Genomic DNA, 16151 nt, shown 5'->3' with positions numbered 1-16151 from the left:
GATATAACGAACCAGTTTTAGTTCATTTTTCAAGTTCGTTATATCCGGACTCAACTGTATATTGGCTAATATAATACAATATACAAGGTGGTGAAACGGATTCAGGGCGGAAGTTTGGGGCTAACTGAAATTATTTTTCAATTCCATATTGGCATCAATAGTGGCCATTCATTTAAATTATTCTTGTTACACAGGCTGTTGCCAAAACCCGTGCAATATCAGATTAATATTTTTTTAAATGGAGCACCCTGTGCCAATGTGTCGCAATTGGTTCTCTTACAAACAGTAAAAATTTTATATCAAGTTTACTGGGTGTGCGGTTAATAGTTCACCAGATATAAACACTTAAAGTTGAAAACGGGTCATATTTGGAACAGTACTGTACTTCGTGAATAATATTATTGTGGTATGAATAGCTTTACGAATGAATTATGTTTTATTTAGGCTTAAATGATGTTATCCAGCTACTAGCAGAGGCCACATTAAGGCCCCAAATCACACCTGAAGAAGTTGATGGAGCGAAACAGGCTATACACTTTGAACTGGAAACTTTGCACATGAGACCTGAACAGGAAACGATTCTCATGGATATGATACACGCGGCGAGTTAAAAAAAATAGTCAAAGTGGTGCCTGTTGAATAATGTTAAGTGCTTTTTAGGCAGCCTACAGGGATAATACTTTAGGACTTCCCAAGCTCTGTCCTTCAAAAAATCTGGACAAAATTGACAGAGAAATGCTGTTTTTGTACTTGAGTCAACATTATACTCCACAAAGAATGGTTGTTGCTGGTGTTGGTATGTTTTTCTACTGGGCTGATTGTTGCGATTGGAATTAAATTGTCATCTATCAGGAGTGGAGCATGAACGATTGGTTGAAGCAGTCCAGAAATATTTCGTCGACAGCAAACCACTATGGGAAATGGAACAGCTTTTCGGAAAAAAGAACATTTCTGGTGTGGACAAGAGCGTTGCTCAATATACAGGAGGGATAGAGCAGGTAAACTATACATTTATAACTCTTGATCATCATTTATTTACATCCTAGTCATTCTCGCAATAGGAAGAATGTGATATTCCTCAATTCGCTTCAGCTGGTTTGCCAGTCTTATCGCACATAATGATCGGCTTGGAAGGCTGCTCGCACCAGGATAGTGACTTTATTGCAATGTGCGTGCTGAATATGATGATGGGTGGCGGTGGATCATTCTCAGCTGGTGGTCCTGGAAAAGGCATGTATACGAGGCTTTATACCAATGTTTTAAACAGGTGAGTGCACTGAATTCCCGTGTCAATTTTTTTATGAGGGTGCTAAAGTATATTCCAACGATTTGTTACCTGTTTGCTTGTTTTAAGCAGAAGAGCTAGTGATATAAAACCAAAAAAACCGCAGAGTTTATATTGCAAATTGATTAATTTATTGATTGTTTGGAGGATTGGGGATTTTGATCTTAAATTTAAAAAATCATTGTCATTATTATTTAATCGTGTAAAGTATCATTCCGCAGTAAAAATAGAAAACAAAACATTTAAGAAAAGATAAAAAACCCAAGGTTATTCTGAAAAATATATTGTGCTGAACAAAAAAATCTTTAATCTACTTTAACTATAATATTGAAAACAGCAACATACACGCCATCGAATAGTTCCATTGGTTCCATATAATGTGATTCTTCTGAAATGATTTTTATTTCTTAAGCTATCATAAGCATTGTAGGGATTGGAATTTGGGACGCAATGTAAGTAATATCACGCATGTTTAGGTACCATTGGATGTACAGTGCGACAGCTTATAATCATGCCTATAATGATACCGGATTGTTTTGCATACACGCTAGTGCACCTCCAAACTATGTTAGAGACATGGTAGAAGTTATTGTTAAAGAGTTGGTTAACATGGCAAGTTCCATCGGAGACCAAGAATTAAGGGTACGTAATTGTTGTGTTTCCCTAAAGCAGCCAAAACATGAAAGAAGGTTATTTTAAGGGTTTTTATGCTCAGGGAAATACTGAGCCGAAAACAAAAATATTTGTTTTCTTCACTTTGATTTCTTGCATTCCAAACAATAAAACATTTCTTGAAAAAAAAACGACTTTTACTTAGTCTCTATCGCGTATCTCTGTATCTAGAAAATCGCGTAATACGGAAACATTGCTAAGCAAAACTGAAAATTGAGAGTCTAATCTTCTAAAGAATGGAAATTTTCTCATCCTGTTGCTTTTTATCGTCCTGAACTCAACTTATTTTTCAAATTAGAGCAAATTATCTAAAAAACTGCAGTAGTTTAAAAAAAAACGACAAAATATAAAAATTTCAACACCCCATATTTCGTACTCGCGCTTTTATTTAAAAAAGTTTTTACTAAAAGAGCCAAATAATTATCCCCTTCTGTATGTAGACGATGTCTAAGGGACTCTTGTAATACTCTATAGTCTATACATACATTAACATATTTAATTAATTTACATATTAAAACTCAAACTTTGGCTTTTGTCATAACTTTGACGCAACATTTAAACCGTAAATTTATCGAGAATGTTATAACGATATTTACTTACAGTCGATGTTTATTATTTCTTTACAGAGAGCAAAAACTCAACTGCAATCTATGCTATTGATGAATCTTGAGAGCAGACCGGTGATGTTTGAGGATATTGGCAGACAAGTATTGGCTACTGCACACAGAAAGCGGCCCGAATACTTCATTAAGGAAATTGGTAAGCACATTTTTTACTCAATAAATGTTAGGATAAATATTTAAGTTTCACTTAATAGACACTACACTGACAAAATAACGACTCAATAACTGTCTATTCATATAATATCTCTAAACGGATGAAAATATCAGTTTTGGTTGGGCCACATTTTCATAAGTTCTAGCTAATTTTTGTTTGTAAAAATCATCCGATTATTTGTTCAAATTGTGTTTATTTTAAAAGCAATGTTTTGGGATAAGTCTACTTTATAAATTATGAAATGAAATGGAGTGGCGGTTAAACATAAGAACTGAGTGAGAAAAAATCGCTACACAAACACCGTTTGAAATCGAGATTACCATACGTCGTAATCAAAACCAAGACGTACCAAGATTTATAAAGTTCAGACGACACCAGACAGAAATGCAAGTAACAATCTGGAAGCAAAAGAAACGGGCTCGAAAGTTGACCACTGGTTTTTCTCCAAAAGAAGATTGCTGTCTGATGGATGACGATCGTACGTTCTTTGTGAGTTCTTCCAGCTTCCGGGTCAATAATTTTACTCAGGAGCGCGGAGGTGGCAATGAAGAGTTCAGGACTAAGAAAAAGTGAAAGTTTCTCGTGTGGCAAGCCTTGTAAAGCTGTGGGGAGCGCAGCAAATCATTTGTAAAGTAAAATCCTGCCGCCAGACAAATTAACAAAGCTGCAAAGTCGATGATGGAAAGGTTTCCAGAAAAAATCAAAACTTTCTGTCAAAACTAATGATTACAGCTTCTTTTTTTTATTACTCTTAATAAAATCATCTTTAAAACACTTTTTGTTTCATTAGAATTTTGGCAAGGGTTCGTAAGTTATTAAGGTTTTTGTGTGTAGCGATTTATTTCTGATTACCTTATCTGAGACTTTCAATGGCAAAATCCTGTTGCAATGATTTAATACTTTACGTGATGGAAGTGGGTCCAAAACACATGATTTATCAAACAATTTGAAGTGCAAACAATTGCAAACAATATTTGAAGAAGTGTAAATATTTATTCTTATCATACGCCAAGCAGTAAAGTGCAAAGAGAGTATCGTATATAAGAAAAAAAAGGAATATTCTTCTACCTAAATTAAACCACTGTGTGGTGATTGTTGTCTATAGCCATTAATTTAATGTTTTTGTAACACATTACAGTCTGAGGGTGCACGTTATCAATGTAATGGTTTTATTATGTTAGTTTATTGATACGGAGGCTTTCAAAAATTATTTAGCCCTGCTGATAAAGGATCATACATTTTCCAGGCGTTTTCAAAAGCAATATAACTTAAAAAAAGCATTAGCTTTCCTACATGTAGCATTTTATCACGTTCAATCGAAAACGGAAGTTAATTTATCAAGTTTTGCAACATTTTACGGCTCCGCTAACGACAACCAGATTTACTTGAAAACAGCTTTTTTAAAGGCGGCATTTGGCTTATAAATAGGGATTTTATAGCATTTTTGGAATTACTATTGAATTCAATAGGCACTTGACCATAATAAAACGAAAAACCACAGATAGATATCCTATTCAAATGAGAATGTAATTGGTATTTTATATTATAATTGCAGAAAAAATAACAAAGGATGATATAGTTCAAGTAGCAAAAAGACTGCTGATGTCGCAGCCAAGTGTCGCTGCAAGAGGCGATTTGAGAAAGATGCCCTCTTTAGAATACATTCAAGCTGGATTAATAGACACCGAAGGGAAAATGCCAAGTGGCAGAAAGCTATCGCTCTGGAGATAATTTGTCACTAAATGATTATATCTAAGTGAAACATTAAGCTGTTTGATTGCTTTATTTTACAGTACATGTATTCATTTTCGAGGACTCTGGTCGAAACTGTTCAGGTGTTGTTAATTGAACTTTTGACTTAATTGGTGGTAAAGAAAATCATCGACTACCATTTGCCCGAAAAACCTACGTTTTGTGAGTAGGCATTTTTTAATTTTAAATGCTTTGGTAGCATGAGGGTAGATAGTTGAGACGTATTCTGGAAAATTGTCATTTCATTCTTAACGTGATGCACTAAACATCTAGTTATCATCATCTATCATCAGTTATGCGTTACTACATATTAACTTGTACATAAGTTTATGTGAGTGTTTTCTAAAATATAATTTTATAAAATAAATACTTCGTTTCATTTACAACATCCTAGTTTGTGTTATTTTCTTATCTTCATACAGAGGTTTTTGTATGATAATAACAATCTGGTTTAAAAAAAATGAACTAAACATGTTGTACAGGGTGTTTAACTAGTGTAATAATTTATTGGTCAACTTATAACTGATTTTTTCGGATTTTTTTTACAATAAAAAAAAAGTTAGATAATGTTTAAGTTCTGCGTTAATTTTGCGGCGCAGTGTACAGGGTGAGCCACTAAGAGAGGTGATCGGCCGTATCTGTGGATTTCAAGTAAGAAAAATATATGAGTAAAGTGACCAAGAGAAATTACTGGAAATTTCTTTCAAGTATACAAAATGATCGCTGTAGAAATGACTACGTGGTTTTTATATGAATATATATTGCAAGGTATGTGTAAAAACTGCAAAATCTGAACTGTCTTACATGCATGTGTAGCAGCTGAAAATAGCGATTATCAACTCAATATCCATAGCAGTCATAAAATACTGTATTTTATCTTCAATATACAGGATGTACCATATCATATGCATATGTGTTGAAGCTACTGCGCTCATCCGCATTCGAGAACTTTTTAGTGCCTACGCTGAATCGATTAACTTTTTCAATGAAACGATTTTTTCTTTAATAATAAAATCTATTTGCAGACAGACGGTTTAAGCATGGGTTTAAGACTTGGGACTAAGACCCTTTAAGACTTTTATGAATCACCTTCATATTTGGTTCAACCAATCAATTGCTCATATTGAAGGCGACCTTGTAGTGGTTATAAATATACTCACTTTCCTTACCGGAATTAGTAGTAATATTCAGTTTACCATCAAGCTCTTAGTGAATAATAAGCTGCATTTTTTGGATCCACAAATGTCCATCTGTGACCAAGATTTAGTCTCTGATATCTTTCGCAAATCGACTCAGAGCGACCACTCGTATAATAAGGATGTTATAAGGATTTAATTGTTCCACCTGCAATGTTTCGTATAATTCTTCTATAAGTTAATTGGTGATGGGTTTTCGCCTGCCGATGATGCTAAGATACTGCCATACTGCACGGTTTTTCATCTGCTTTTAAGTTGAGGTGGTTGGAATATCTGTATATTCACAAAGAGACACAAGTTATATTGACTATGATTTTTCCCCTAATTTGAACCCTTGTACAGATTTACTTTGAATTTATTTTGTCCTATTTTAATTGATTTTATTTTTTTGCCAGTTTGTCTATTAGACCCATTTTTGATTCTACTTTTATTTTCGTTTACTTACAATTTAATTTTATTTTCATTTAACATCAGCAGAAATTTTACTCAATTATCTCGATCTTACACTGAATAATTAAAGTAAACGATTACTGAGTTATTTCATTGTCGTTTCAGTGTTATCAGTCTTTAAGTTTATACAGGAGTGTTAACAGAAGATATTTTTTACTGACAAGGGAAAAGAAAAAACACCCTCTTTTTCTCCTCAAGATAGATAAAGTGGAATTATTTTTGTTCTGCCTTGAACATTTTTATGTATTCTAACTGTGTGCTTGACCAGTTCAAACGAAATTTAGTTTATTTTTATTTACTTTTACTCTCTTATATGTGAAAAGGTTTAATGTTCTGCCGTTTCTGGGCTTCTAATTTTTTTCCACCTTTTATGAGGACTTTTTTATATTTTTGGCGCGTTAATCAAAATTATTTATTGAATCGAATCACTGATTTTTAACGCCACTTTTTTTAAGCCACTGAATTGAAAAAAAGGATAAAAACGCTTTATTAAAATGTGAATTTTACACATGAACAAATACACAGCAAATTTTATTTAAATCAATCGCAACACGGTCCCGGTATTTAAAAAAATATATAATTTTATTGCAGAACTTTAACCATCAATGACAAGTTAGGTCAGGTCGTCGTGTTTTGGGACATTGCTTATGGGACACCCTGTATTTTTGACATTTGCATTAAGACAAAGTATATATAAATATAAATAATCTTTATTTCCTACAGAAAAAGGCTATCGAATTAAGACAAAGTTTGTCTTCTAATGCTAAAATTTACCACTAAGCTTTATTGTKAAACTGGTGAGTTTTTCCTGTATTTGGGCCGTCGTGGAAAATAATTTCTTATATTATTTTCAATGCAAAGTTTATTATATAACTTTTTCTATAAATATATTTTTTTATTGCATGTTACGACAGCTCAATTTTTTGAGTTGATATATTGAATAAGAAATTAGATGAAGATTATTAAAAATTTTGCTTCTTGCGTAGTGTTTCTTTTCGTGTGTAAGTGTAATTGTTCCACTGGCTGTTCTGTTCGCATGTTTTGCTCATTCTATAGCTGAAAACAATAGAAAATACAATTAAATAATAATACTTTTTAAACACATAATATATGGCCGTACTTACGGCAAGATTTGTGTTGCAGGAAGCGGACACTTTAAGCATAATTTGCTAATCAACAGTATGCAGCTCAAGTGAATCGAGTAGAAATTTATGGATAACTGCCTGAGAAGGAACGGGTGGCTTTTAGCTCGTTATTCAATTGTAAGTAAACTGTTCTATAATTATTTTTTGCTGTTTATGATTATTGGTATCGAAAACTACATTTGTATGAAATTTAGGTATTTAGTTAACTTTGCATATGAATGCAACAAACTAAACTTGTACTTTATTTAAAAAAATCCTTTATTTTGATCATAATAAAGGAAATTGAACAATTATATGACGCGGTGAAAGATAATATAAAACTTTGAGGCATTTTACATGCAATGTAATTTTGCCTCTTTGAATGGACATTTCATAAAAAGGTAAGTTTGATTCGATTCATAATTTGCGTTTACTATATGTTGGGTATTTGGCCTATTTTCTTCCTTTTCTTAAGATGCATATTCATACTAAAGCAATTAAAAAATAAGTTGGCAAAAGTTATAAAATAAATGTACAATGTGTAAAAGTACAATAAGAAATTAAAAAAATAGAAAACCCCAATGCGTTCCATAATTTATATTTTTTAATTTCGAATGAAACAAAACCTGTTTGCAATTTAAATTACATTCTTTTCTACCTATTTGAAAATTGCGCCAGCAAAATTGTAATATAATTGTGAGTAAATATTACGTTAAGGTTCACATAGCATACAAAGGATTACAAATTCTACAAGTGCTTACACTCAAAGCGTACACTAGACGAATATGAGATCTTTTTCTAATGTGTATTTAATAGATCGAATGAACAATGATACGAAAATTTTTGAGATGTGGTGGATAGCAATTTGCTTCAAAAGTTTTTCAATTAAATTTTTTATTAAATTCGATTTCGTTTCTGTTTGAAGCCTTATTTAGTGAAATTATTTTTCAGTTAGTGTATATTTTCGCAAAAAATTAAGCACTTCAGATAAATTTTCTACAGGGCGGCAAATGAAATAATGCAAAATGTTGCAAAGTTTAGCATGCTCCACTTGGACAAAAATGGGATGCTTTGGATATCAACGCCAAAAGTTAAAGATAAACCAAATAGATCAAAACGGTTTTTTAAATTTTTCGGCCATCTTTTCTATTTACAGGGTGATCAGTCAGAAGAATCGTACAAAATCCTAATTTTCCCAAGCTTGTTGAAAGTGAGTCTCAAAATTACTGTATTCAGTCAAATGCGGTTCTACTGCAAAAAAATGCAAGGAGAACTTTCAACTTTTCACCGTCTTTAGAAGACACTCGGATCTCAGGATTCAGAAAGTTTCAAAAGAATCGGACAAAATCCTCATTTTTTCCACCTTGTTAAGCATGAGCCTCAAATTTACTGTTTTCAGTTAACTACGCTCCCTCTCGAAACAAATCGTATCTTCGAAACCAAATCAAGAAGCAATTGGAAAGTTTCACCATCTTGAGAAGATATTTGACGCTAAAGGTGCTGAAAGTTTCGTAAAAATCCTGAAATTCTGAGTCAATCTGAGTCTCAATAGGGTGGTCTCAAAAAATCAACTTTTTGGTCTTGCAGCGAAAACTTTTCTACTTTTGGTCCGATTTTTACGATCTCCAGCTCATCTTGAAGCTAAAACTTCATAGACAATTTAAATAATTTATTTATTTCATTTATTAATTTTACATTTTTTAATTTAATTATAGGTTTATTTTCTTATTTTTTAAAAAAATGAATGCAGTCCGACTACTACTTGTTTACTAACACTTAACACTTTCTGGCAATGGTAGAAATTGAATTCGAGAGCAATCGAAGAGGATTATATTTACATTATTTGGAAAGTTCAGTCGACTGAAACGATTTTGGCATCTTAAATTAATTAAATGGGACTTGGTTTGCGATCGTTTGGGAATTAAATGCGACAAGAAAGAAGCAAAAAAAATGACGACAAACGCCAACATGTCGCCCGCATTTCGCCAACGCGAAAGCTGAAATTTTTAGCGTCCAATCTTTAGCGTTTCAGTCGCACTTCGGCAGCTTTTAGCGCCACAACTGGCCATCTGAAAGCTTTCATTCGCGCGCGAATTTTCCGAACGCAACTTTCAAGTGCGCTTTTAGACGTGCGTCCGGATTTTCAAAAATGTGTGCAGTTTTTTACGTAAATCGAAGCAACTGAGGTAAAAAAAAGTTGAAAAGTGAATTTTATTTGTTGTTTAAAAATTGCAAAGTTTCAGTGAAAACGTGAATATAATTAACTTTTGCTGAATTTTGGATAGTTACTGCATTTTGTTGAGATATTTTCATATCTTGAATCCAATTCAAAAGAGCAGGTAAGGAAAAAATTACAAATTTTAAAGAATTTTTAGTTTTTTATTGAAAGAATTTACAGCTTCAATACTATTTAATAAAGCATTAATTACAGCAATAAATAGTTAATTAAGTACATTAATTTCCTCGTAAAATTAAAAGCTCTAAACTTCTTCCAAATGAAAGTTGTGGAGTGAAAGTGTACTCAATATTAATCCTTTTCTGCTTCTGGTTTATGTCTGTATATTTCTCACCAGCTTTTGCTATTTAACTCGTGCACAATTCCCCGACAATAATTCTATAGAAATCGCGCTGCTCTGCGTAAATATCGTTCCATAATTTTCCTGAATAGCTTATTAAAAGGTGATAATGCCAAATAACAAACATAAATAGGCCGACCGAAAATAGCCACACTTTATTAACTTGCTCACATTATATCCAAGTAATTTAGAGGGGAAACATTGCTAATTAGAGTTTTTGGGTTCCGCATATAATGCAGATGTGCATAATAACAAATCACGTGATCCGTTTATAATACATCAAAAATAATAAATTTTTGAAAAATTGACTAATCTGCCTGAAACATTTGTTTCTAATTGAGCCATTGATGCACACTGGTTCTCTTTGACGAGTAGCATTTGAACATTTTAAGAAATTTTCATTATAGATTTCTCCATTTCCTTTAATCTTTTCAAGCGAAATAATTGAAACGTTACTGTAAGCAATTTCCGAATTTTCCACTCTAACAATGGAATGAGCAGATATATCTGGGCGCATTTGCTACACCTTCTGGATAATTGATGGCACTGTTTATAGCGCTTTACACTGGAGCAGTTTAAATAGCTTGCTTCCTAAAATGGGTCCACGTTTTCTATCTCGCAACAATGTCGTTTTCACTCAGTTAATATGAGATTCCAGATATTTGAATATGCACAAACTGCAGCTTCACAGAATCTCCTAAGAAAGTTTTATAGACAATGAAGAAGAACATAGAACGTGTGAAAATTGAATAGAATGACTAATGCGGCCGAATGAAGGGCAATTGATCCAATTAATTTTGCGAGCCTGATTTGATTTGGTTTCGTTGTTTATCGGTGCCCACATCTAATTTTTTAAGATTAGAACATGGCAGGTATAACATGAAAAGTTAAAGGGCTTCCTTGGAGGCACTGATTAAAAAATACTTCTATATTAGATAGTTAGATTATTTGATCAATGGGCAAGTCTTTGAACATTTAGGGAATACAAATGCAATTGGCTGGTATTTCTATATATAAGATTAATGCAGGTTCTTGTTTGTACATAGGTACTTTTATTTTACAGATGTGATAACACATGTGAATTCCCTCAATACAATTTGTTATTAAACTTATATATAACTTTTATCAACAAAGCTTTTTTAGGATTGTGCTTTATTTAGCATAGTAACAGTATTTTTTTGGTGTAGATTCTATGATAAAAGTTTGTTCATCAAATTGAGACTCATCCTGTATACATGTGTACCATTCTTTTGTGACCAATTATAGATTGGTATTAAAGAATGGTACTTGAAATCGTGCTTTAAACGGTTATTTCATTGTTCATGAGTCATCAAACTACATTCTGGTTTGATTTATTACTCTGTAAACGAGGAAGTATGTTTTTGTTAACTTCTGGTAGTGGTTTTTCTGTGTTCCTTTATGGGATTTCAATAATTTAAATTTAAAAAAAATCGTAAATCCAAGTCCGCAGGTTATTTTTAGCATCTAACATTGCGAAGTGTTTGCTATTAACAAAAATTGGTCGTTATATGGGCTTTAAGTTGGTTTAATTGCCTGTATTATTCGTATATTATAAAGAGACAAGAAATCAGTATATTTAGTCATGCATAAGTCCAATTTCGAATTTTTTACGTAGAAACTATGTAGTTTCTAGCAAAGTAACTAGGAATATCTCAAAGTTACTTTTTAAGAAATATCTTTGGTAATATAAATTTAAGAAATGAATACTTGTTAAGTGAGCGCATTTTCCCGCATTTCTGTAATGTATTTGGATGTAAATAAAATTTGCCTTTAAAGTCTCGCAAATAAAATCGAGACCATCCTGTTATATGTAAAAAACATAATTAAAACAAATATACATAAGTTTAATAGCACTTTTAGATAATTGCTTAATATATTTTCCTGCTCCTTTATTTTTCAATAAGCTATACATTATCAGAAACATTATAAACGGTGTTTTCACAAACTGTTTGCTGGGTATTCCGCCTCAAAAATGTTTGTCTTTAAAAAAGACTGAATTTCCTCACGTTTTTTATTACAGAGTGATAAACAGTGCTCTTATCAATAAAAACACATTAAAAATATTCGCAATAAAAACGAATTATTTATCAAAAGGTAATCAAGAACTATCAGGCTCAAGCTGTAAGAGAAAATTCCAATTAGTAAAGAAATTAATTTTAAAGAAACATATTTTCTGCTATCGTTATCAAAAGAACCTAAATGAACCTAAAAATAGTATACTAATAAATTGTGTAACAATATTACGAGAATACAAATATGTGAAAATTCGCTCGAATAATTCGTTTTGACAAATCAATATCAAGTTTTGAGATATTTTTTATTACTTTTCCAGAAACTACATAGTTTTACGTAAAAAATCCGTGGCCAGAGTTTTTACGAAAAAAAAATAGACTGAGTCGTTTCCAATTTTCAAAATTACACTATCAAATATTATAAAGGGTGTTTTATTAAAAGAGATCGACTTTCGCGGCCATTCCTTGGTGGAATAAATCACAACGGACAAAAATACCGAAAAGCTAAGCAGTTTTATAATCAACAATGCTGAACACAGCAAATGGAAACAGGACATTTTAACGTTTTAAGACGTTAATTTTGTTTTAAAATCATAAGTCCAGACCAATAATGATTATTTCTGTAGATTTTTTTAAATTCTTGATTGGTGATGTTGCTCAACAGTTTTGGGTGAGACTAAACATGTTTGTAAATCAATTGAGTTTCTAGGAATATTTAAATATTTTGACATCATGATTTTTTGCATTCATGAGAATTTTCCAGCAGAGAATGATAAAATGGATGTCTCTCTGTATTTCTCTAACTGAGAGAATAGTTTCAACTCTAAGTTGGCTTTGGCTTAATTTTTAGCACTTTTAACGTGAGTGCTTTCTGCATTTGCATGCTCTTCATTGTTCAAAAATCTTAAAGGCAAAAAATACAAAATATGCAAAAGTTTGTAAAGTGCGCAAGGTATTCAATTGAGTTACAAGATACTTTACCATACTCGTGACGCGCGGAAACACAATAAAGAAAAAGATAAACTTACTTGCAACTTCCAACACCTTGAGAGCGCAGCATTTGCGGGCACATATTTACAGAAACTTTTCATTGTAACTGAGTGAGTTGGTGTGTGTTTGGCTATGCTCTCTGTGCTACGGTGAGACCTTCGACAAGGCCAATACGAAGAAAATAGAGAAACTGCAGAGAATGGTATCAATTCACATCCATCCAGTTGTTTAGAACAGCGGCTTCAAAGATATGATGATTGCAAAACTCCGAAAAGGAGAAAGCACTTGAGGAAGGACAAGAAATGTTAATTTAACGCAGATAAGGAAATAAGAGGATTTGATGGAACTGGTTCAATTCGAACAAACCTTCTACGATCCCTGCTATTTTCACTGCTGAAAAACGATGCAATTTTTCATCCTTTGCACTTATAAAAATGAAAACGCGTTTTACTCAGGCTATCGCTGCATCTGTTCAACCCAGAACAACATTTTTGTGTAGTTTCGGAATATTTTTGCATGAATTGCATAACAATGTTACACCTTGGTGTTCACCTTTGACAATACTTGAACTCTTCAGTTCAATTTTTATGCAAAATAATCCGGTTTTTACCGACTAGTATGTGGCGCCTAAGAACATCTGGCATTTACCTTGTGCGAAATGTAAATATTTACGATGAAACAGGAACATTTAAAGAGTAGCTTTTGTTACAATAATGTACAGTTCAATTTAAAATTCGAATTGATTCATTGATGTTGAAGCAGTTTATTTATCAGTGACTTTCATGTGTTGCTTAAGTTTGATTGACGATTTCAGTTGAGACGTTTACACGCCAAAATTTAAATAGCTACTGATCAGGTTATGACATAATATTAGCTAACTAGTGGCTGAAAGATACATGTTATTGACCGACATTTTTTTGATGGATTAGATCGGTTGAAGAGAAAAATTCTCAATTTATACTAAAAAAACACATTTTTGTGATAATGTTTATATTTTAATAACTATTTGATTGCACCATTAATTAGGCCTATGTTATTTGTTATTATTAATGAAAATTTGCCATTTCTTTACGATTAATATATTTGCTCATTTCATTTATGTCGCATAAATGAGCAGAAGAGAAAAGGGCCTGTAGAAATGGTAAGATTTAGTTTCGTTTATAGTTTTACCGGGTTTTGGTATCATCATTACATCTGCCGTTGTCCACAGCACAGGAACGTGTTTCAAGCGAAACGATACATTAATTAAACGGGAAATTTTAATAATTTTCTCTTCTATGTTTTTTGGTCGCATGTCTTCTACTGATTTTGATCACAAGATTGTGAAACGATTAATTAGCAGATTTTATTGTTTGAATTAATTATTAATTACCTTCTCTCGTTTTTGACTGTTTTCTTGTTGTTGAAATTGTTTATATTTTTTGAGTTTGTGGCGGCTTTCCCGAAAAAAATTGGAGCAACTATCATAAAATGTGAACGAAAAGGCACAAATAATAATAATAATAATAAAACAAGGCATAAAAAATTCATAGAAAATCACCCAGAAACCCTACATGGACTTATATTTGTGCAAGTAACTTGAAAACGAAACCAGATGCGAAAAAACTGCAAGAGATCAGAAAATGTTTAAATTGAACAGAAAATGCAAAAAATGTGTTCAGCTGAAGCCAACGGCGCACCACAAAAACGGTCTGGGGTGTAATAGGGGGTATGCCTCTAGAGAAAAGAACACCCTGTAGAGTTTCACAATCAGCCTTACCTACGGATAAAGGGTCTAAACATTAGCCTACGTACGTTAAAAATGTGAGCAAAATATATTATTAATTAATAATTAAGTAAACTGTAGGAGTTAAGGAGAAAATACCAACCATTTTTTGTAACTTTGTGCCCAAAAGATTGTGAATCAGCCAGTATAACTATTAATAATGAATATATATTGAGCAGTAATTTATCATATTGAGCAGTATATAATGTCCAGTAATTTTTAAATAAATTTTAGACAGGAAAATTTCTTCAATAAATAACAAACAACGCTCTGAATTAATTAAAAATTTCCGAAAAGCATCTATTAATGTATGATCATTGCCAGCACTTACGTTTTAACAAAAACTATGCAAAATTTAAGGAAAACATAAAATTAAAATAACAGTAAAGCTAGCCAGGAAATGATAAAATAGAAAGTAAACTTTAATCTTGTGGAAAACTCTCATCTGCATAAGAACAGCGTTTGCGAACGCACAATATAATAAACACATAAAGCGTGTTAGACCTTTAAATTTGATTTTATTTTAATGACTTAAAAATATTCGTTTAAAATAAATAACACGACAGGCAAGTTTTTAAATTGAACGRATCATTCAATTGCCTCCTAATGAAGAGCCARTGAAGTGTTTGGCAAAGGTTCGCGAGAGATTTGAAGAAACGTTTAGTTTTGTTTCCTTCTTGAAACACTTTGTGCCCATATTCATCTTCTTGTTCAMGGTGTTGCCTCGTAGCTAATATGGAATACCCTATATTTTTGTAGATAGTAGATAAAACATTGAAAATTGGGGATTCAATAATTGATGAAAACTTTATTTTAACTGAGTTTATAATTCAGTTCAGCACGTATAAAAGCACATAAATGGGTATTTCCWATTCACSTAATCAATCACCCTGTATATGCGAAATATATTAGCTAAGTAATTGGGGTAGAAGCTAACAAAATGTTGAAAAGTGGATGTAAATACTTYAGAGAAATACTTTAAACAAATCCTCTCAAAAAGTCCAGTTGCGTTTGTTTTTCGTTAAATTTCTGTGCATTTCAGATGTTTCTTTAGAGTTCACTATGGGTTCATTTTGTGTCTTGTCTCAATATCTCCAACACGAATCAAATGTCCATGGTGCTGTTCTGAATGCTATACACGAATTCAGTAAAGCGTTCCATAAAGTGAACGTGTTGAATTTGTATACCGAAATTGATCTCACAAAGGTACATAATTCATCGTTCGTGTGCATGTATGTGGCGTTGGAACAATATATCATTTCTGGCGCTATCTTGTAGCCACCTATTACAGGGTGGCTCAATAGGTGTATAATGGTGTTTCATCCGACATTAAACTGGATCTCAATATGGATGTGGTGGAATTGGCGTGTGAATATAAATACGCAGGAAAATCGATGATGCAGCACTTTCTGCATCGCACATGATTTGAATCATGTTCCGCTTCTATGAGCAAATTACTATTTTATTTCTCCAATTTCTTTAATTAATAAATGAGGATCACTGAATTTTGTTGGTAAATAATAGGAAAATA

General features: G+C 32.4%; 2 protein-coding genes and 1 long non-coding RNA gene across 3 annotated transcripts in view; 2 read left to right on the top strand and 1 right to left on the bottom strand.

Moving 5' to 3' along the window:
• Positions 1-4853, top strand: part of LOC109543158 (mitochondrial-processing peptidase subunit alpha) — a 6732-nt gene extending 1879 nt beyond the window's left edge. The window contains exons 5-11 of the mRNA XM_019912721.2: positions 445-602; positions 661-796; positions 853-998; positions 1062-1267; positions 1762-1927; positions 2584-2716; positions 4290-4853. Of these exons, the coding sequence (XP_019768280.1) occupies positions 445-602; positions 661-796; positions 853-998; positions 1062-1267; positions 1762-1927; positions 2584-2716; positions 4290-4465 (1121 nt within the window). The 3' untranslated portion in view covers positions 4466-4853. The remainder of the gene's footprint in view (positions 1-444; positions 603-660; positions 797-852; positions 999-1061; positions 1268-1761; positions 1928-2583; positions 2717-4289) is intronic.
• Positions 4854-7038: 2185 nt separating this feature from the next.
• On the bottom strand, positions 7039-13702 carry LOC125505212. Its single transcript, XR_007282014.1, has 4 exons — positions 13222-13702; positions 12894-13139; positions 7257-7355; positions 7039-7188 (listed from the first exon to the last, which is right to left on the bottom strand). It is a non-coding gene; the product is annotated as an uncharacterized LOC125505212 (long non-coding RNA).
• Positions 9305-16151, top strand: part of LOC125505211 (FMRFamide receptor-like) — a gene marked incomplete at its 3' end in the record, with an annotated part of 97125 nt that continues 90278 nt past the window's right edge. Inside the window, 1 exon segment of the mRNA XM_048668629.1 lies at positions 9305-9595.

The sequence above is a fragment of the Dendroctonus ponderosae genome, unplaced genomic scaffold (assembly GCF_020466585.1).
Source record: "Dendroctonus ponderosae isolate FM_Combo_2020 unplaced genomic scaffold, Dpon_F_20191213v2 Dpon_F_20191213_7, whole genome shotgun sequence".
Classification (NCBI taxonomy): Eukaryota; Metazoa; Arthropoda; class Insecta; order Coleoptera; family Curculionidae; genus Dendroctonus; species Dendroctonus ponderosae.
Note: the sequence above shows the minus strand (reverse complement) of the source record. Positions and strands in the feature narration are given on the sequence as shown.